This window comes from Helobdella robusta (genome assembly GCF_000326865.2).
Source record: "Helobdella robusta unplaced genomic scaffold HELROscaffold_12, whole genome shotgun sequence".
In the NCBI taxonomy this organism is placed as follows: Eukaryota; Metazoa; Annelida; class Clitellata; order Rhynchobdellida; family Glossiphoniidae; genus Helobdella; species Helobdella robusta.
Genome location: NW_008703664.1, coordinates 1,720,530 through 1,743,919, shown reverse-complemented (window position 1 = coordinate 1,743,919; position 23,390 = coordinate 1,720,530). Strand labels below are relative to the sequence as shown.

The 23,390-nt window shown below is 30.3% G+C and overlaps 2 protein-coding genes across 2 annotated transcripts; both read right to left on the bottom strand.

The window, feature by feature from the left end:
• Positions 1 to 7,897: 7,897 nt before the first annotated feature.
• HELRODRAFT_109381 (hypothetical protein) lies at positions 7,898 to 16,588 on the bottom strand. Its single transcript, XM_009013562.1, has 15 exons — positions 16,451 to 16,588; positions 16,040 to 16,106; positions 14,941 to 15,060; positions 14,204 to 14,637; positions 13,887 to 14,015; positions 13,478 to 13,547; positions 12,866 to 12,988; positions 12,533 to 12,586; positions 12,284 to 12,345; positions 11,966 to 12,059; positions 10,760 to 10,855; positions 10,324 to 10,472; positions 9,630 to 9,821; positions 8,907 to 9,032; positions 7,898 to 8,226 (listed from the first exon to the last, which is right to left on the bottom strand). The coding sequence occupies exons 3-14, from the start codon at positions 15,011 to 15,013 to the stop codon at positions 8,910 to 8,912; spliced, it is 1,599 nt and encodes a 532-aa protein (XP_009011810.1). The 5' UTR covers positions 15,014 to 15,060; positions 16,040 to 16,106; positions 16,451 to 16,588; the 3' UTR covers positions 7,898 to 8,226; positions 8,907 to 8,909.
• Positions 16,589 to 16,854: 266 nt separating this feature from the next.
• HELRODRAFT_167830 (hypothetical protein) lies at positions 16,855 to 19,993 on the bottom strand (the record flags this gene model as incomplete). The annotated part of the gene is made up of 3 exons (XM_009013561.1): positions 16,855 to 17,019; positions 17,204 to 17,320; positions 17,543 to 19,993. The coding sequence occupies 3 exons, from the start codon at positions 19,991 to 19,993 to the stop codon at positions 16,855 to 16,857; spliced, it is 2,733 nt and encodes a 910-aa protein (XP_009011809.1).
• Positions 19,994 to 23,390: the final 3,397 nt, after the last annotated feature.

The window sequence follows — 23,390 nt, the reverse complement described above, 5'->3', positions numbered from 1 at the left end:
TAACGATTTGAAGAATTTAAAATTATTTTTACAATTTAAGCAATTTCAATGTAGATAAATAATTTTTATAATTTTAATATTTTATAATTTAATTACATTTACAAATTTCACAGCTAGCATTTACAATTGTTAATTTAAACATACAACTTTTTCCATATTTTTTGCGCGGTTTCAATCGTAATTCGCCAGCATTAATTTGGTAACAATGGATACATCGACAATTAAATTAAATTAAAAACTATTATAACTCACATTCAACTCATCATCGTCTCCTTCATCTTCACCTGCTGCTGAAACAACTCTCACAAGAATCTTCAACAAACAAATGCTGACGATGTTGTAGACAAGCATAATTTTAACACAACTTCCTACCATTCAAATAATATACAACTTTAATTATTTTAAATGTTAAACAATTTTACAGATAGTGGATACTGAAATTATTATTTTTTAAATGCAGTTAATTGTAATAAAACTCAACTGAAATCAATTCGATGTTATTGAAATATTTTCAAAACAATAAAAACTTCAAACGGAGTGAATGAATTTATTTTAGCCGATCTCTGATACAACACACGTTCAAGACATAACCATCTGATGCATCATTGCTTTTATACTCGACCGACAGCACTTCTTTTATTTTCTTCCATTCTTTCCATCTCAGTATTCTTCTTTTACTGCATATTATTTCGGTTTAATTAATGTTTTTAAATAATTTTGTGTGTATTTTAATTTAGTTTTTTTCAGAGAATCACTTCCAGCTTAACGAGCATACATATCGCATTCCTTTTAGCTCTTTAATTTAATTTATTGCTGCTATACATATTTTACAAAAACAACCAATGTTATACTTACAAACAAGTATACGTAACCCTTAACCATCAACTTTTTTTAAATATTTAATTTTTCATGTCGTAAGAAATATTAATTAAAATTTGTAGTTCTATGTCGAAGCTTGAATAGTAGGAACTAATATTCTCTAAAATTGCTTAAACGGGCTCGTAATAATAGAGCCGATATTTGACACTTAGCATCAGAACTTCCTACGTGTTCTGTTCAGTTATAAAAATATTTTTGAGTTGTATTAACTTTTCTACACGACCCCTATTTCCATTTCCAGCCAACCTAACTATCCAACTGCCTCCTCTACTCCATAAAGGCGTACATATATGAAGGTGAACAGGTCATAAAATTAAACACTTCATAACGCCAGGCGATTGAATAGTCTGTGATGACTTGTAATTAAAATATTTTCAACTTTTCATCATATATTCAACGACAACTAGATAAAAATAACTAGACAATTTTGTCTGTGAATAACTTTTTTCATAAATAATCCTATAAAAGAAACAACTGTTAGATACTAACTTAACCGTACCAACCATTTGCATCAAGAATCTGGCATATTGCAAGCCATGCTTTCGGCATGTCATATATTTTATTTGACTTGAACATGAACACAAATTGGTTGATTGAGTATGTTTTATCGTAATGAAAGTAGGGATGAAAAGTTTCAGGTGATTGGTTGAACATTTGGATAGTATATCATAAAACTGATGTCATTATTCATTTTGACAGGCTAACTAAAATAGATAACTTTTGGATAATTTTTAGTTAGAATTTAATAAATTTTGTTTAATTACAAACTTGATTTTAAACTATTGTAATCTAATTTTTTTAAGTTCTTGCCTAAAAATTAGTTGAAACATTTTTGTTAAACTGATCGTTCTGTCTAATACAATAAATATTAGATGCAGCTTTTAGAACTAAAAAATGTGGTACTAATTATCAAAATAATTGAGTTCAGTTGTTCCATAACTTTGATCAACCCTTAATTCATTTTAATTTTGATTTTATTTGCGTAAATGTGGATGAATTTTTTGTAATAGATAGATTTAATCGAATAAAATTTATGCCCATTATTTTCAAATCAATTGCTGTCACTCTTGAAGTTTGCAAAACGGAAAAAGATTCTAAAAATTCATTAGGCTGACTAAATGCAAGTCGCTCTTAATTTTGTTTTTGGAGTCATAAATTTTAACTCTGCAGAATTTTTTACTGTTATGTTTGCAATAATTTGTTTTATTTGTTGTACAATTTGATTTAAATCTTTTTCTAACAAAATCTTAAACTAACTCGTAATTTGTATCATGTTTTCTTAATGTCAATTATTTTATTTTAAGTTTTTACCTTGAAAAAAAACAAATGAAAAGAGTTAAATTCATTTTATAAATTCATTAAAAATAAATTTTTCTTAGACATAATTAACTTGGAAGGACGCACAGCACAATGGAGCACTGCAAATTGCCTCTTCTAAATTTATTTAGCAGGGAAGACATCTACTAATAGATGCAGTCAGGTCTAAGTGGGTCTCACTTCTTTCGCTTCTCAGCAAAATCTTCAATGTCTGCCTTTGTGGTATTTTTTGATATAAGCAAACTTCGTTGATTGCACTTAGAGACATATATTACATACATCTATTTATCTGTCTACATATAATTATACAATTAACATTTTTTATGTCTGTTGCTATTAAGCATGTAACCATGTAGTATATATATATATAGAATAAATATTCAAAACATTAGGACATATGATGCTCATTCTAAAAAAATGTTGCCTCCATACGTCAAATGATTTCTCGTGAGAATTTTCTTTCTATTTAGCTTTCATAACATTATTAGATCTACTGTTGTTTTATGATTACCAATTAAATAATCTTTTTTTTCTAATTTATGTCACAAAATATGTCATAGTTTAAAAATACGCCACCAGTAAGATTCATAAGTGTGTTCATGCTTCGTTCATCGCTTTATATTAAAAACATTTCATTGAAGCTTCAGTAAACATCGTCATCCGAATAATTTTGAAGACAAAAAATATTGAAATTAATATTATTTTCAATAAGCACTGATTCGTGTAATTTAATTTTTCAATAAAATATCATAAAGACAAATAAAGAATCATGTAACTTGAACGCGACAATTATCGTCTGGTCAAATTTTGGCTTCAGACGACATACCTACTCCCACTGACAAAATATGTAATTAGCTTAATTGAAATAAACGTATTATTATAAAATATATATTATATATATATTTTATTATATATTATTATTATTATAAGTGAAGATTCGTTTTAAAAATAATATAGACAACACAAATCAATGTATGAAGTTGTTGTAGGAAATCTGATATGATGCCATGAATTAACGTAGAAATTGCTTGAAGCAGAGGAATGAATGACTGTTATATGACGCTAACGTGTACCTTGTATTATTTTATGTCCCCGCGTCTTTGTGGAAATGTTCGTATTAAACTTTCAAGTCATTTGTTGTTCATGATAGTATCTGCAGCCTACCTGACTGCCTAATCTTTTAAAATATGTTAGAAATTTTCAGCCAATGCTCAACCCTATCAATTTCTTGCGGTTATAGTGAGATATTTATGGTTCAAATTTATTAGAACTTCGAAAGAATGACTAAACATTCAAAAAACGCTGAAGAAAAATATTTTATATAAAAAACTACTTTGTGTATAAAATAAATATTATATACAAAACACTACTTTGAGTAGGAAATATATTGCGTAGTGAACTGCATGGGTGAACACAACAAACTTTGCGGAAGAAAATGAAAGCTTGCGAGGTTAATAACTTCTGAAAAATTGATGTGGTGTATTTGTTCAAATCATATAAATACTTCCCTTTAATTTTCATGAGTTGAATAAATCGACTTGTTGGCAGCTTTTTTTGTATTTTTAATGTTTCATGTTTTTATAATGAAAATGATAACGTAAACGAAAAGTTTATTTTTTAAAATTTGTAAGAAATTTAGATGTAAAAACTTAAATATCGTAAATATTAAAATTGAAATATACAAAACGTGTTTCAGTGAAATTGAAAGTTTGAAAACCAGGTTGAAAAAACATTAAAAAACAGATTTAAAGTGGTAATAATAGTGTAAAAAACGTATTTTGAATAAATTGTCGACATTTTTAACGTTTCTCGAGATAAAAGTTAAATATACCAGACAGATTTTGCAAAAACAGACGAATGAAAGGAAATGATAAATATAATTGAATGAATGTAAGAAGAAAATTTTTTGATAATATAACCCAAACGGCAATGGAAGAATAAGTGTTTAGATAAAATTAAGTTTACCGTACGTGCCTACTAATGTTAATGGAAAGTTCCACTGAGCGATCTATATTATAAAAACACTTATGATTTATAACCGATAAAAATAACATTCAATGTTATCTTGCATGTAATTATTATTTTATTTTTATTTTTTTTTATTACTATTATTATTAATATTAGGAAAATCATAATTGCGCACGCAATTGTATTTTTTATTTCGCGATGATTTTTGAAAAAACTATCTTTAAATTTGTCAGCTGTTTCTCTAGGGTTCTAGAGATATTGCTAGCGAGCCACACGACTGACATTCGCCGAATTCGATTTTTTGTTAAATTTTAATCTTTAAAACTTATAATTGAGCATATAATACTAGAATTGATCAAACTTCAGCATCTTCCCATTCATTCCTTCTTTGTTTGCGCTTCTTCAAAGGTATGCATTTTGTGAAAGCTGAAATTGCCATCATTTGTACCATAAATGATGGAAAAATGAACCTTGCGGTATTCTGATTTCGTACTCGTTAAATGGGTGACATAACTTATGATGATGTCATCGTCCCGCTTGTCAAATAAGTTTAACAGCTGCTAATTACTGAACAAAAGATTTCAGCGACTGAACCTCATGGATTATTTCATTTCAAAACATTGATGGGTAACTAAATGCTGAAAATAATTAATAAAAAACATTAATATTAAACAGCACTTATTCGGAGTTTGAAGTTGCTGAAATTCGACATACGTATGACATTCAATTGATTTTTCACTTTTAAATAATTTTCAATTACTTGGAAAAGAAAGACATTTAAGAACAACAATTATATTTATATTATTCAAAATTATGAGAGACGAAATACTAAATTGATTTTCGATTAAGACATAAAAATCGCTCCAGAGATTTGAATCACTTTTTTTAAACGTTAAACATTTCCACCGAACCGTTTTCTAGAGTCGCGAAAAAAGTTAATGATATGAATCCAGTTTCAATCTTTGAGAAAAAGCTCCAAAATCGTGATTCAAAATATTGATATAAACGTCTGAAACATTCAGCAACACGAATAAATGGAATCATAAGGAAACAAAATAAAATTATTTGAAAAGGGAATTATATGGAATGTTTGAAACTAAAAGTTGATTGAAACTATATGATATAAACTATGAAAGCATGCATATGCCTCAAAAGCTTTGTATTAGTGCAATGATTTAACATCGTCATTCTCAGACGGACGATCACATGAAGAGTGTTCGCGCCAAAACAAAAATAAAAAATATTCAACAACGACGACGACGACAATGTTAAGGAGGACGACAATTATAATTATGCTGATATCAACACAGAGTGAAAATCAAAACATCATATAACTTTGTAGCGTTCTACTTCTAAGTGAATTCATTTGAACAACCAAAACTGGACAGTGGAGAAAATTAGAAGAATTTTCATCTGCAAAAAATTTCATGAAAAATGTTAATAAACCCAGTTGATGCTGGAAGTAAAAATAATTTCATCAACCAAAAAATATATCCCACAAAACAAAAAAATGTCGTTATACAGCGTACAACCTTCCAAATTTGATGAACATAAAAGTGTATGTCATTTAAATTTATACATTGCATATAATAAACACCAATAGAATAGAGTTTTTCATCTGATTCGTTGAAAATTGTTCTATAGAAATTGATAATGAAAACAAATGGTATACACACGCATGCAAATATAAACGTTGTTACTTTAACCAGACACTAAAAGGTATATATAATTGATGTAAAATATTTACAAATTCTTAAAAATGACTTCAGTTTAACTTGGTGCGGATCATTTATTAGGACTTGAACATGAAGAACAAACGCAGAAAGTTCACTAATAACATGTAACATATTGCTGAATTGAATCACTCAGAAATTTTTGGATGGAATGTTTTGTTACCGTTGAAGAAAGATAGACAGACACAACTGGCTCACATTTTAGGTACAATCATTCAGAATGGACAAATAAATTTTTTTTACGTTTGAAAATTGTTTGTATGAAAATTGTTCAATGTACTACTAACATTATTAAAACTTAAAAATCAGTTTACAAACAGCCAAAAAAGTTAACCATAAAAATTTAAATAGATTGCTTTATGAATGGCGTGCGGATTGCATAATTAGAAAGTACCAACCGAACACAAGTTGATAATTTAAAATCTTTCCTTCCATGTTATAGTGAATTGAAAAAACTATTGAAATAACTTTAAAAAATTCTAATCTTTAAAAATATAATAAAAGTGAGAATTGATAAAACATATCTGTAATAAATGACTTATCGTCCGAGAACTGTTTGGTAGTGACTTGAAAAAAGGTAGATAGACTAGTCTCGATGGAAAATAAGTTATGGAACAAACCTACTCTATAATACACTGATGCATTTATTTCGTTTAATTCAGAAAAAATATTTTTAAAATCAACGTTAAACAACAATGATCAAAACTTTATATAAATAATAATCGAAACCTTAAAGATTTTCAAACCGAGGCATGCATGAAGATAGATGGGTGAATGGAAAGCCTGCTAAATTAATAAAAATATGTGAAAATTTGCAAACGAAATAAATGGCCCTCAATAAAATTCAAAACTAGAGAAACAACAATCATTTACATTCTGCCTGGCTCTCGAGCCTAACTACCAATAAGGTGGGAAACTTACTTCTGGTACCTGTTGAAAAAAAAATTATAGCCAACATTTGAAAACAAGAAAAAATTCTGTACACAATGACAACAAAAACTCCTTTTCAGGATAAGTGTAGGTGGATGCTAGATCATAAAACAAAAAAAGAAATATTGGTCCTCTGTGAACAAATAATTTATTACACGCGCAAAGAAACACAGACACTCACACACAAAAACACTTACACATGCGCGCACAAAAACACACACTCACACAAACACTTACACACACGCATAAATATCCATTCATTTATTGATATTTACCGATGAACAATGTAATGCACCCATATCATTATACACAAACTGATCAACATACTAGTTGTGATTATGACATTAATTTGGATGGAATGAAAAACAAATATGCAACAGGTGAATATATATGTGAATATATATATGAATATATATATCTATATGTGTGTATATATATATATATATATATAATATTATATAACATTATATAACATTAAGACATATATTTAAAACATGTTTTGCTGACAAAAATTGATATATTAAAATTAGATAGTCGAAATACTCATTCGAGTTTGGCTTACTTTTTACCTCTTTTTATTCACAAACAACTGAAAGGGAGAAACTCATTCAACCAGTATCAACTCTAAAAGAGAACCAGATGAATAGGCAGGCGGACAGACAGGCAGGCAGGCAACCAACCATACAAACCACCGTGCTGTAACAAATAGATCATCCCTTCAAATTTCATCAACAAGCAACATTCACAACAATGTTACCAACGCCATCGGCCGTATTTTTCCTCGACCTACTTCAAAATTAAAACAACAATAAAATTTGAAAAAAATCGAAAAATTAAAGAATAAAAATATATAGAATATTCACTACTTAAGTTTGTCATCAGTTCAGCACTCAGTAAGTAGCTGCTTTTAAATATTTCAACACTAAGCGAAAATGACACCTGCTTAAAAAATATAGTGAAAAAAGTGCCACATAAATAGATACATTTTTAAAAGATTTTGTAACCTTCCTAACGTGTAAATAATTAAACTGCATTGCAATATTACATAAAGAACAAGTTGGACAGCATAAACGTGTGTGTAATGTTTTACAACGATTAGGTCATATATATATATTGACAATAAAATTTCATGATAAATAAACGAATATACAAATTAATAAGAATGCATTTTCAGAAATGATATGATTGAAAAATGATGATGATGGTTAAGAACATCTAAGAATTAAGACGCACCGAAAATCATTCACTTCATACGTTGCATTTAGCATAGCTGAGATTTAAATACTAATTAATTCTAATGAATAAATGCAATTAATTATCTTAGTAAATTAATAAATAAATTAATTAATCAATTAATTAACTCCTTATCAATCACTTGGTCCAATGCACATGATGTCGTCTATATAGTAAAAGGAATCAATTGAAGGAATGTAACAATAAAATGATGGTCATGTTAAAAAATTGTATGATTACAAGCAAATGAGAACGATGATTCAAATATTTAAAAATAATTTATAATACATTAATAGATATATAACACTTAAATATTTTACATTTATTACCTCAAATAAGTTCAGATCACTTCAGAAATATCATCTTCAGAACGTATTGCAAATAAAATATTTAGAAACATCTCAATGTCAGCCAACCAAACCAACCAACTAAAGTTAGTCATTTATATAAATTGATTAATTACACTCGACGTTTCAAAATATTTCAATCAACAAACCAGTCATAACTGACATGAACCATAAAACCACAAACAGCCAGCCAATCAATCAATCAATCAATCAATCAATCAATCAATCAATCAATCAATCAATCAATCAATCAATCAATCAATCAATCAATCAATCAATCAATCAATCAATCAATCAATCAATCAATCAATCAATCAATCAATCAATCAATCAATCAATCAATCAATCAATCAATCAATCAATCAATCAATCAATCAATCAATCAATCAATCAATCAATCAATCAATCAATCAATCAACTAAAATCAATCGACCAATCAGATAATCCGCCATCATTCAAGCGACCAGCCCACCAAACCATCTAGCCCACTCATTGAGACCAATCACATCTGAGCAAGACTCTCGACTTCCGGTTGCATAGCCACTCGATACTTGCTTGCATTCAGTGAAGTCCGCAGACGGGTGAAGAAGTTGACAACTCGCTGACGTATTTGCGATGGCTGGTGCTGGTCATTATTTTCAAATTATTACCATTTAAAATTTTTTCATAAAAAATGGTACAACAAATTTTAATCCAATGATATTTGTAAAAAAAACGGTATATGATGTAAAAAGCGAAACGCAGTTTTTTCCTTCGACAGCATGGGCAGAGTATATATAGATCAGATAAAATTGACTCCTCAAAACAAATGCAGTGGTCTACAGGGAGAAAAATAATGAAGACATAAAAAGTTAATTAGATACAAAATGCTGGCATAGTACATTAGACATAACCAGATAAAGATTTTAAAATATGAAAGTTGGATAGCAAAGTTGAAAATATACAAAACGACCAAAAGCAAACTTGAAAAAATCAAGCTTGAAGTAGAATTTATGCAGAATTCGCAAGACAAAGTTTTTACTATTTACGACCTCAAAATTTGGTGCCTCAGATTAAACTGTTGATTATTGTTACAGATTATTCATCAAGCGCCAGCAATGACAAACGAAAGATGACTGATTTGTTTGCTTGCTTGATATTTTAGCAATTGACTCAATTCATAACGTTATTACATAATAACTTGCATGTTATTTAGGAAAGTTGCAAAGGAACACAAAGGAACCTCAATCAACCAGATGCCAGATCTGCTGCTGGGGTGACGATATGCATACGTCAGCCAGGCCAGTACCAACATCATCATCATGAAGAATATGAGGACGACGATGATCATGATGATGATGTTTGATGTGAGCAGACGGCTTGATGAGTACGTCCATGCCACGTACTGACTGCACTGCTCCTCCGTTGACAGGAACTTCAATGATGATGAGACGATGATCATGATGATGAACTTCAGCAGTTAAACACAATCATGTTAACCACATTTCAATGCAACCAGTAGGAAATCGACAATAATTTCTCACCGATCTAACGCTTAATCAATTATCTTCTAAAAAAAATTCATAAAAATTCTGATTGATATCTCAAAGTTGATCATCTGTCACAGGATTTGTCGTGCGGTAGAAATTGACAAAACAAAACAATTCTACCTCAATTATTTTAGTTATTCTACATAATTTAAAAATCAGCAATATAGCTCCTCTTCATAATCCTTGGTTAGTTAAATTGAAAATAACCGAAATTTTATTTTTTGCTCCTATTCAAACTCTCAATTTGTGCCTCAATGGTACATAACATTAACCATCAGTTTGGATTTTTTAGAAACAATGTTAATGATTCTGGTAGTTTTGAAGAGCACGAAGAAGAATTCAACATGAAGAACATAACATGAAAAACATAACACAGAGAGCACTTACATCCTTATGGCAGCCATTATGCATCCATTCCTGCCTCTTCCTGTCTAGACCATCGGAACAGTGCTGCAGTGTGGGACACCACTGACACGTCTGATCCATCTTCTTTGAGGCAGACACACACTCCGAGCAGCTCTTCATCTGTATGCAACCTTTGTCATTCATTCATTCGTTCGTTCGTTCATTCATTCGTTCGTTCGTTCATTCATTCGTTCGTTTGTTCATTCATTCATTCGACTGAGTCATTATTTCCATCATAATTCACTACAGAAGTTGAAACAAGTTGTTTGACAGCCAAGTAAACAAAAAGTTTAAATCAGAGATAGAGTTTGAAATATGAAAGTGACAAATTAGTAACAGGAATGAAGATTAATAGTGGAAAATTGAGAAAGCATGACAATATATGGCGTTATAAAAATAAATTAGAGGAAAAACATGCTTGGAAGTGGGCTGATGACGACGGAAGTGTTGGAAGTGATGAGTGACATGTTGATCTCCACTCGGTGATACTCATAGATTGTCCTCTGCTTCATTTCTACAATTACAGAGCATTTCATCAAAAATAATACTTAAATAATTACCAAATTTAACATATTAAAATCATCTAAATTAACTTAAGGAAAAAATATTTTCATATTATTTCAAAACAGGTGAATAGCTCTCTACATCAAACTTTATATGAAGCTTCAAGGTGCAAGGCTCTTAGCAGGAACCTAGCGTGTGCAATAAACCAATTAACAATGAAGAACGAAATGAAACACAACTGCTAATATGAGTTTTCAAATAAATAAAGTTTATGCTATACCATGATTATTTTTAAGAAAATAACTTAAGATGTTCCGATTAACTTAATAATTCTAATTAAAATATTACATACAAAAATAGATGTGGAAGTATAAAATCAAATATAATCCATAGATATGTTAATAGATACTTTACATCAATTGTTATAAAAACTTCAAATTATTTCCATAAAGCGACCAATCGAGCGAGCCAAGTTTAAATTATAAAATATAATGCTAGAAAAACAAAACAGAACTGAAAACTCACTAAATCAAAAGGGACAGTGTAACCAGGCTGACAAAAAAAAGGTCAAATTAGAAAAAATGAATTAATTAAAAATATAAATTGAAAACAAAATCGACAAACTATTTTGCAAATTAAATAATTTTCTAAAGGTAATTTAAGAAAAAATAAAAAATAATGAAAATAAAACTATTGTCTATTCTAATTAGTAACATAATGACAAGATAGTACAAACACATTCCTGTAAAACTTTTAAATCGATAAATTTTCTTATAATACAACTCTTTTGACATAGTTAAAATCATCTTCATCAGCCTACAGCTTACTAAATAACTGTTAGACAAACTTACGGCAGATTTGTAGACATATTTAACGTGTCTAATGTGCTGCCTAATCCACAAATAAACTCTCAAACAACTGAGAATTAAGAGTGACTCGACAAAATTTATTCAACAGCAAAATAATTTCACTATCTCAAATTGAAATTTTCAAGCTTCCCACTTTAACCAAGCTAGGCTGTCTAATTTCCAATTTATTCCCATGGGAATGATTAAGATTTTTGTATCGAAAATCTAAATAGTTACAATATTCTGAAGAAGAGATGATGAAAATGAAGAACCAGTATTTGTTGGTTTGTCCATATAGTAGGCATCTGACATGCCAATCTTGACGGGATGTCGATGGGAAGGTACTCCAGATACGACAGTGGGCACCTGACGTTGGAATAAAAAGACTCATGACGCACTTAGCAGAGGATATATGGTTGTGATGGACATTAGTAAATAAACCTAAAGTTAGAAAGAGATACATACATAGATAGACTGAGACATATTTAGAAAAATGTAATTAAATCAACATAGGTTTAATATGTAATCACTAGAAATTTTACATCATCAAAAATAATTTCAATATGAAAATGAAATTATTTGCTTCTTACATCTTTATAGCTGAAGACGATGGTACCATTTTTGTACAACTGAACTTGGAAACTAAAATGTCCTGTGGAATACAATTATCGTACATTTGATATTTCTGGTTAGAACAATTTGAGAATCAAACCACTAGCGAATCTAATGAGAACATTTTCCAAACCCTTACCAAGCAACCAATTTACTGGTCAATCAATCAATCAACTGACCAGCCAACCATCTAACCAATCAATCTATAAATGAATCAATCTACCAACCATCAACTTCATCCTGTAGGAAGACATCCTCCCACCAAACAACAAAGATTGATCCTGAAAATGTTTATTCACCTTTTAATAATTTATCAAAATCAAGGACTAAATTACATTTTTTAGATTTGTTCCTTTATTTTAAAAATGAGAAAATGTAGATATCCTTCAGCAAGTTGGAAAGCACACTTAACTTCAAAAAAATTGAAAAGTGGAATTAGATGGATAGAGAATGATGTTACTAAAATGCGCTTTCGTTATCTAGCATGGGCAGGGCATTATGCAGCATGCCTGAAGATGAGGACGAACCATGCAAGTATGCAAGTACACAACAAAACAAACCATTATCCCAATGTCTGATGAATGAGTTATTTCCTATCTGGGTGTCAAAATTAGCCATGAGGGGGGCTATGTACTGGGTGGCCGTCAACCACTGGTGCAAAAATTCGCTCATGTACAAAAAGCCTGCAATAAAATTTATTGTCATCAGTTTAAACTAATGATATAAAAAACATGACCGATGACAAAAATGGTAAAAGCAATGACGTTTGTAGTGATGATAAGCACCGCAAATTTTACAAAATTAATTCATATAATGTGAAAATCAAAATATAGGTTTGAAAATCTTGGACTAAAAATACAACTCAATAATTAAGGACATCAGGAATATTGTAAAGAAATTGTATTTATCATCTTAGACCAAATTTGAAAACAATTCTAAGAACACTCTTAAAAAGAAATAGAAACTATTTAAGAAAAAAAATATAAATGCTTATTATAAAGTTGATAAAAGAAAATTCTTAATCAAGCAAGCGGTAACTAATACTGGCCTGATTGATTTCACATGCAATCAACACGGGATCATATCAAAAAACTGAAATTATTCTAATAGCATCATTGTTGGATAGAAAATTTATTTAGTTAGTAATGACGACAATGAACCATCCAACTCACCTCCTGTTGCTATGGTGACCTGATTAACTTCATGCCCATAAAATGTGAATGGGAAACTTAATGATATGGTCTGAGGAGAAAATTAAATTACATTACATAAGTGTTATTAACATTTATTAATTTAAATAATCTAATCCTAAAACTATGCTTTTTGAAATTTTAAGTTACTCAGATGCTTTTTAAAAAATACACATTTGTCAATTTATACACAATCAATCAATCTTCGTTTTGCGTCCAGAGTCCCGGTTCCCCGAGGTAGGACATTGTTTTCTTCGCCATCAACTTTTTGCGCCAACCTCATTTATACACAATCAACCAAAGTAAATAAATTAGGATAGAAACCAATTGATAAATGGTAACCAAAAGTAGATTTAAGTAGGAATGAATGGTGAAGAAAGAAAGAACGAACTGCGGCACTGCGATGACTTTCTGACAATGTGTGGTGCTTGTCTGCCTTGTACATGATATCCTCACTTATCCAATATTGAGATCCCATACCAGACTTAATTATTTCTGACTTGTAGTACTTGTGATAATCCTGTGTAAGGAAGCAATTAATTATTATTGCAGTTAGATCATTTCAAATGTAAAAATTTAAAATGCATAAGATGTATAATAAAATATCTATCTGAACAAAACGTAATATGGTATTAAATGTTGCAAATATAGATATGAGTAAAGAATACAAAGAATTATGGTACAAATTCAAAAACAAAAGATTAATACCTCAACACTTTTTACAATAATCGTGGTGACCGTCGTTGATGATGATGGTTCTAAGGTAGATGACAATGCAATTGGAGTCGATGTTGATGCTGCTGTTAAAGTTGATCCAGCTGTATCAGCTCTCATAATGGATTGGAAAGTGGTTGTTGATAACTTCACATCTTCCAGGATGTCTGATACATTTTTGATTACTAATGGAAAAGTTATTGATGAAGGAACCTCTGGACTTATTAGGCTTTCAATGGACTCACTCTCGATTGGAAAGGTAAGATTGTAGTTGTCATATGTTTCATTTGAGTTTGACTCTGGTTTGGAAATGGCTTCAGATATAAGGTCATCCTCAACATGAAACTCAGAATTATAAATTTCGTTTGAACTGGAATCAGTAACAAACATTGAAGTGGTAGTAGTGACTTCATACTGAGTCACTGAATCTAAAATAAATAAACATGAAATTATGATTATTTATTAATGAAAAAAATTAAAATCTAGTTTTTAAAAAAAATCAGCAAGAGCTGAATAAATTAAAAATACCAAATTATCAACAAGCTAATCTGCTAATGCTAATCAATTCCTAATTATAATGGTGTTGATACAAACCAGGTCTACATTTAAACAATAATCATTATATTATGAAACTAATTATATATATTATTATATATAAAATAATTAAACAAAATAAAATCGTAAAAAAAAAACGAATTTAAAAAAAATTATTGAAGACGTATCAAACAAACCGTTGTAATCGGCAAAGTTTTCATCACATGACAAGATAATTACTAAAAAAGCATTTATTATTGTCGATTTCATAATTCGTGCGTTTCCGATTCAATTCGTTCGCAAATAGCAGAAATTCCTTCATAAAACATGAAAAGGTGATTTATCGCACAAATCAACAATGCAGCCAAAAGAAAAAAATAGAGATAAGGTAAGGTAGAGATGAAGCTGTTGCATAAAATGCCGCAGCCGTTGCAACATGGGACGTTCGAACCGCATCAAATCTGCATCACGCGCAACACCCAGTTGTTATATTTTTTAATTTATATGGTTGTCATCCATTTATATGAGTTCATTTGCAACGAAGCAGCATGAAAAGCTAACAAATTAAATAAATTATTTCTGCTACCATTTTTATATAATACCAATAATAAAGAGATATAAAGTGTTTGAGATGATTTCCGTCTGTGTTTAGCACTCAATTGGGCTTAGACGTTCCAATGATCGACCAAACCACTCTGTCGCTAAAAAGACCGCTCATCCAGCGGCGTTTTCCTTCTTTGATGCTGTTGCATCTGGTACTGTGGATAAGGTCAGCTAAATATAAAAAGTTTCTTTAGTGAATGGTCTTCTTCACCGCTTAAATTTCATGGGTCACTATCAAATTCTTCTTTTTTTCAGAAGTCACTAAAGAACTAGATTGTATGACTTTTTCTCAATAAAGCATCTTTCTAAACAAACAAAAATATTTAAAACTCAGAGTCGGAGTCGGATAAAAAAAATCCGCATCAGGTCATGTTACGTGTTCAGATTCTCGCTATTCTTAGTGAATTTAGTAACCTCCCTAATGTTATTAACGCACGATTCTTTTTTACCAAAATGTTTGAATTAAAAGTGCTGACGTCATATTATTTTTCCACGGCTTACTCTGCAAACTGGAATAAGGTTACTAAAATAATGATCAACAACATAATCTAATGAATGAAGTGAACCTGTGGCAGATGTAGGGGAGTCGTGCCCTCCCCCTCATTGTGAGCAGTATTTTTTATCAAAAGTTAAGTTAGTAAAACTCAGTTTTTAGAAAAATATCTATCAAAAATTGACGTAATAAGCAAAAACCACCGATCATATGTACAGAAGTTGCTGACGAATGTTGACAGGCAGACCACTCCATGTGGAAGGCAACCTGTAAACAAAGCTTCCGTTGACTATCGATAATTTGACAAGTTGATGCAACTGAAAAAATTATGACGATGACGAACGAAAATGATTGGATGAACGAGGAGGTGCAAATTGATGGAGATATAAAGGTATCTGCAGTACTTTATGTAGGCAGGTAGAGCGGGATTATAAATACTGCGTTTTCTAACTGGCAGCCAATATAGTTGAATAAGTGAAAAATAATATCAGGATTCTTTTGTAGTAACGAGCGCTCCACAAATACAACTCTATTAAAAAAGATCAATTTTATTAAAAAAATTCAATCTAATTAAAAAGTTAAATATACTGCTATTTAAAACGCAGCAATACCTTAAAGAAAAGTTTGAAATTTTCCAGTTGGAACTTGATTAAATCCATTATTTTATCAATTTAGAAAAACATTATCTATAACATTCAGAAAAGTTCATTTCAGCAATTCAATATTTACAGAACAAAAATAAATCGAGATAAACTAAAATAAACTATTAACAACCAAATGTTGTTAAACAAACTGTAAAAGTAGCTAAAAAATATTTTTTATTCGATTGTCAAAAAAAAACTTTGATTACAATTAAATTATTATTTACAACAAATGCACATAGAGACTCAAGTTTCATTGTAATGATTTAGAAACCAAAGCTCATAACAATAATAATAACGAAATTAGGAAAAAACATAAATGAAACATGCATTTAGAATGATTAAAATAATTAAACTACGTGCACAGTTCAACTTTAAGGGTTTATTTTAACAATGGCGTGCTTTTTGTCATGTGACGCCCCATGTGCAGTTGTATTTTTCATTTTTCCTGATTTACGGCTTCGTGTGATTTTGTTCACGTACTCTTGAATGAAGCTTTGAATCCTCGTTGAATCCAGCGTACTTTTACTGTTGAATATCTAAATTAGGCAAGAAGAAAAGTTCAAATGAAATTTAAAATAAAGCAGTCGTTAGTGTTTCAGAGTCAAAGCTGTTTAATAACACAAAGAACCAAATTAATTTAAAACTTTTACGATATCTGCTAACAAACATTGATCTCACCAACGTCAAGATTGAAAAAATAAAAATATGGTAAGAAAAAACCTTAGGAACAGCTCTTCTCATTATGTCTTTGTAATCATCTTTGCTAATCAATTTCTTGAAGAAATGAGGTCTTAATGCTGCTTTAACTTCATCAGCAATCTGCTCCATTTTTTGAGTCTGCGCATGAATGGATAAACAAAATGCAATTGAACATTAATAAACAGAAATCATTCAAAGAACGAAATGCATGAAGAAACAAACTTCATAATTTAAAAAGATAAGCTAATTTAAATTATTCACTCAATTTTCCAGAATCTCATATATTAATTGGTCTAACTAAATGGTCTATATAAGATTAGATTGTGGCAGTACTCAAATGAATACAAAAATATACTCAACCTTAGATAATTTTGCAGCCCCCATTCCACTACAAGCATTTTTGGCAGGATTCAGAGTTTTGTTTTCAATATCATGAGTGGATTTCTTAGATGCAGAATTTGCTGTCTCAAGAACTTTCTTTAAATCATTAACGTGAAAGAGATTTAATGTTCCAGTTAAGTCAAGATTTTTCTGAACAAGACTTTTGAACATGCTTTTATTTTGTTCAGTTTCATTGTCAATAGTATTTTTATCCATGTTGCTTACTCTATCTTGTACTTTATTATTGGAAATGGTTTTATTAATCAAACTTTCATCATCCTTGAACTTCAAAATACCATTACTAGCTATATTTTCATTATTACTTTTCAAATTTGACAAAGTTAAATTATCATTATGTGGAACATCAACTGATTGTGAAACATTCAAACTAGAATCACTTTCTTCCTCCAAAGGTGTGCCATTGTCAACAAAAGGTTCTTCAAATAAAGCTTCAGTGTAAGCATCCACTGAACTACTGTCACTGGCACAAGAGTTTGGGCTATATAATTCAGAACTTGTGGCAGTTTTCTGCTTGACATTTGATTTAATAGCAGTAATCAATTTCTCGTCATTTGCAGTCGATGACAAATTTTGACTGCCCAACGAGTCCAAACTATTAGTAGTTGAAGATGGTTGAGAGAGTGAAGAAGGAGCAGGAGGTGGAGGGGGTGGAGGAAACCGATGTGTAATTATGGGAGCTCTCGGAAGCAAGTTACCTTCAGGTTTTACATTAAAATCTGATGTAGGAATCTGATTTTGTAGAACATGTCGATCTTGAGATGGGTGAAACGCGGCATTTGTTGTACTGCTACCATCTGAAGTTTTGTTTGATACATTGTTGATAACATTAAAAGGTAAATGATGTTGAACTAATGTTGGTCTATTATTTATCAATGAACTGAGTGGTGGAGGAGGAGGAGGAACATCTGCAGGCTGATGTTGCTGCTGACTACTAGCAGATAGTAATCTCACATCCGATAAAAATCTCTGAGGTGGTGCTAACAAATGTTGCGTTGATTGTTGTTGCTGAGGCTGTGCAGCAGACTGTTGCATCATGCGAGTAGGATCAACCTGAAAACCTCTGAATATGTTTGCTAACTGATTTTGTTGTATCATTGTTGGTCGATTAGCACTGTTAGTATTAAACATTGATAGCCTTAATTCTGGAGATAGAAATCTTAAATCTATTGGTATTTCTATTCGAGCTCCAGGTCCCTGTAGCATCTGCATGGGTCTTATCACCTGATTAGGTTCAAAATTTCTCAAATTAATAGGACCCTGATTTAAAACTGGTAGTGGAGGACGTATAATTTGTGACTGTTGAGTTGTTGGTTGCAGAGTTTGAAAATTGTTATTATTCATGCCAACCTGAAAATTGCTATCTGCTCGAAAAGCCAAAAAATTAGGTGGAGGCTCTCTCATATTTGGCAATAATTCTTTAAAATTTACTAAATTTGGTTGTGATGTTGCTAATCTAGGAGGTGGAAAGCGTATATCATTGGCAGACATAATAACAGGTCTTACAAAGTTTGAAGGTTGTGATTCCATTGAGTGTTGAGGATTTTTTTTATTTAGATTATCTAAAGATGAAAGCAGTACTGGTATTGTAGAACTATTATTATAAATATCCTCTTTGTCAGAAAGTTTACTTTGTTCTGAAAGATCAATCCCAAATAAAGGCTCATCTCTTTTTCTAGTACTGATATCATCATTGATGACATCACTCTTCTCAAACTGATCATCATTGAATCGCCTGCTATAATTTCTATCTCGATGATAGTTGTTTCTCTGACTACTTGAATATTCATTTCTTCTAATTTCACCATAGTTATTAGACCTATCATAGTTAGATTCATATTTAGGAGAACCACGATATCTTCGATCTCCATCAGATGGTCTCCTCTCAATGTCTCTAGAATTACTTCTTCTGTGTCTTCTGTCAGATTTATAGTTGGAATGCCTGTGATTTCGTCTTGTTGGAGATTTATTACCATTAACAGTTCTCTCATTTGAATTTACGGCTTCATCAGCTTTTCTATCTCTTGATTTAGATCTATATCGTTTTCGAATAGAACGAGAACGACGTTGCCTGTCCCTTGAACGACTTCTTCTATCTCTACTTCTTCGTCTTTCTCTTGATCTAGATCTCTTTCTCCTGTATTCCGGAGTTGTTGAACGTTTTCGGTCTTTTCTCTCTTTAGACCTACTACGTCTTCTCGAACTGCTTTTCGATTTTGAATGACTTCTACTTTTACGAGATTTGTATTTGTTTCCATTTTTGTTGCAACTTCGAGATTTAGAATTTGTTTCCTGAAATATTTCATTTTTCTCTTCTGTCGACCTCATATCCTTCAATTTTTGATTATCATCATTTTCGTCCTTTTTATCAATTACAACTTTAGGAGCATCCACATTGTCATTATCATCCATTTTATTCAATTTGTTGAAGTTCATTTATTTATTACACTGATAATGATTTTAATTCAACTCAACGTGATCAATTTTCTCAACTAATTTTTAGCCTAGCCAAGTTTATTTAATCAAAAAACATAAAACTAAAAACGAACAAAACAAATTTTTCAATGTGATCTCCCTTTATTAATTTTAATGTTAATCATTAGTTAGTTTACTAATGCTAAATTAAAAATTAAATTTAACGATCCAATACGAGCTTTTGTAACTAGGAAAAGTGTAAATAACAAAATAAATTTATTGAGAACAAATTATTTAAAGCAAAAAATAAACTAACAGCGTCGCTAATTAATCAAAATAATCCGACTTTGTTTACTTTCTTGAGATCGCTTTACAAATATGTACGAGCGAGGCCATATTGGAAACAAAGACTATTAATTTTTTATTATCTTTTATAAGTTCTTTCCATTTCTTTATATATATATATATATATATATATATATATATTCATTGGTTCTTTCTTATCTAGCCTGTATAACTCTACTCTATTTTTTATACTTACATAGTCTATATGAAAAATTGTTAACAAACATTGAAAACATTTTTAAACTTTCTGACAATGACTTTTTGATTCTTGTCCTATATACAGGAGTTTACAGAATTATCGGTCGTTCATTTTTATATATAAGTTTTATGATCTGAAACTTAGTTATGATATGATAACTTAATAAAAAAAAATACTCAGAATGCAATATGATATACATATTTCGATAATTTAAAGTAAGAGAAGCCGATCAACTCTCCTCTAACTGTCCATAACTTTAGTAAGAAAATGTCCAATTGTTCTAGTTCACTACCATAGTACGACGACCAATTAAGATAATAAATAAACAAATATAATTTATTCTCATTAACTAATAGATTCAACATATGGGATAGTGACTGATATAAACAAACTTTATAAAAATGTTGCAGTCATACTTAAGACTATAGATGGTGCTTAAATTGTTTCAATATAAAAATGTTCATACAAAATAATCAAAATAGAATTGACTAAGAATTAACAACAACAAAAAGTGATCATTAGGTCAAATAAACCGTTTTGTAAGTATGGAACATGGATATTTTACAATAAACTTATGAACTTTTTCTGCTGGGTAACTTTTCTAAAATGTCTTTAGCCAAATATTTCATTGCATCTTTTACATAGCAGGTATTATTAATTTATTTATTCTGAATGCGCAAAAATGAAGCGAAAAAACAAGATTTATGCAAGTTTCATTGATATCAAATATTTTCAAATTTTATTTTTGGTCACAAAATTGACTAAGACCTCCAGTTTCTAAAGAACGGCCCTGAAACACACACAAACACAAAAACGCATAGTACACTCACACTCACATACATATATGATACAGAGGCAAAAACGCAGAGGCATTCATATTGTTCGCGGAAATCATTAAGTCGGACTTCCCTAAAACATCTTTAAGGTGCGTCTAAAGGTTTGAAAAATCCATTTCGGAAAAATTGGGACAAAGACATTTCAATAAATAGTACAGATTTTCTGTTTAAACCACAATTTGTTGTAAAATTTTTCAAAATTTTTACTGTAACTTTATGAAAAGTTTAAAATAAATTGATTCAATTTTGGCTTTTAATGAAATGCTTGAATCGTGAAATGATAACTAAAAACTATTAAATATAATATGATAAAACATCTTGCGTCATTATTTTCATAGATTTTCATTGGTAGTCGCAATATTACGACCCATGCAAACCTCGGTTTCAATAGGCATAGAATAAATGAAATTGATACCACGCGAAGCATATTCCGAAGAAATCATTGAGGAATATTTACACGAACGAACGACCAATTAAACTCACGTCTTCTCCGACGATTGCAGCCATAATGATTGGACATGCTTAAGTGTCGACATAAAACATGCTTAGCTTCAAACATGTGGCACACACATTTAAACATACTCAATACGTACTAATGTGTTTCTTTCTATGTATTCCATTGAAGACATTGGTGTAAATTTTCCACATTCACAGATGAACTATTTCGGTAATGTTCAACAGCTTTTAAACTCATTTAATTACGACAATTATATAACAATTGAAACAAATTCAATCATTATTAGCTGCGAAAAGGTAATTATTTTTAAGTTGAAAATATGAAATGTTTCGTGATTTTGCTGTATGTATTTTTTGTTTAAATACAAATTTGTATATAATTACAGTTCTGCGCTCATGTATTTGTTTGTAAGCACTGGGTATCCTAGCTGAAACATTAAACGCATACGTATCGTACTTATAAACACCTATGAGCTTTGATGATTTTGTCAATAATTCCAGCTAAAAGTTGATACTTTAATGAATGGGTGGGCAAATTAAAAAAAAGGTTGTCAGCTAGACATTATGACCAAAAAAGGGGCCACAAATATTTTAAAAAATTCTCCCCTGAGTCGAAAAATTTTGCTATTTAAGTACATATGCGGCCCTTCAAAGGTAAAATTGTCCCCAATGCGGCTCTCACAGCAAAAAGTTTGCCCTCCCCTGCTTTAATGCTTGCTTTCTGCGATAGAAGATCTTTTTCAGAATTCAATTTTTCTAAATGAAAAATTATAAATATTTGTTTTTAAAAAACTTAACTAAGTTGTTGAAAATATATAATATAAGTTGAAATATAATAATTAAATATATTATGAAAATATTGAAAAAATTAAATTTTTAATATTACCATTCATTACAGTGTTTCCATATGAAATGGTTTTTATTTCTCATTCACCAGTTCATTTTGAAAAAGGAAGCTTATTCACAGAAAGGCTTCATCTATTATTATTATTATTATTATTATTATTAGTAGTAGTAGTAGTAGTAGTAGTAGTAGTAGTAGTAGTAATGGTAGTAGTAATTGTAGAAGTAGTGGTAGTTGTAGTAGTAGTTGTATCCGGATGTTGAAAATAACATTCGGATGAAAATAACATTCGGACTTTTCAAGCACAAAAAAAAATTAGGATATAAATTAGATTTCATATATCGTCGAACGTTGGAATTATTTGTAAATTCATGATGAATTAATTGTCAGAATAAATAGACTAATATATGTATAAATGGATAGATGGACGGATGGATGGTAGAATTGATTGATGAACGCATAGACAGATGTATGGATGGATAAATGGATGGATGGATTGATTGAGTGAGTGATGAACGCATAGACAGATGGATGGATAAATGAATGGATGGATGAATGAATGTAATACAGTGCTAGCAACAGTGTTGAACGAAGTAGAAGTAATGACATTTTCTTGCGCTGCATTAAAACTGATGGATATAATTGAGTGTGCTCTTTTAGATGAAATAAATTACACACACAACCAACTTACCCACACGCACACGCACGCACACA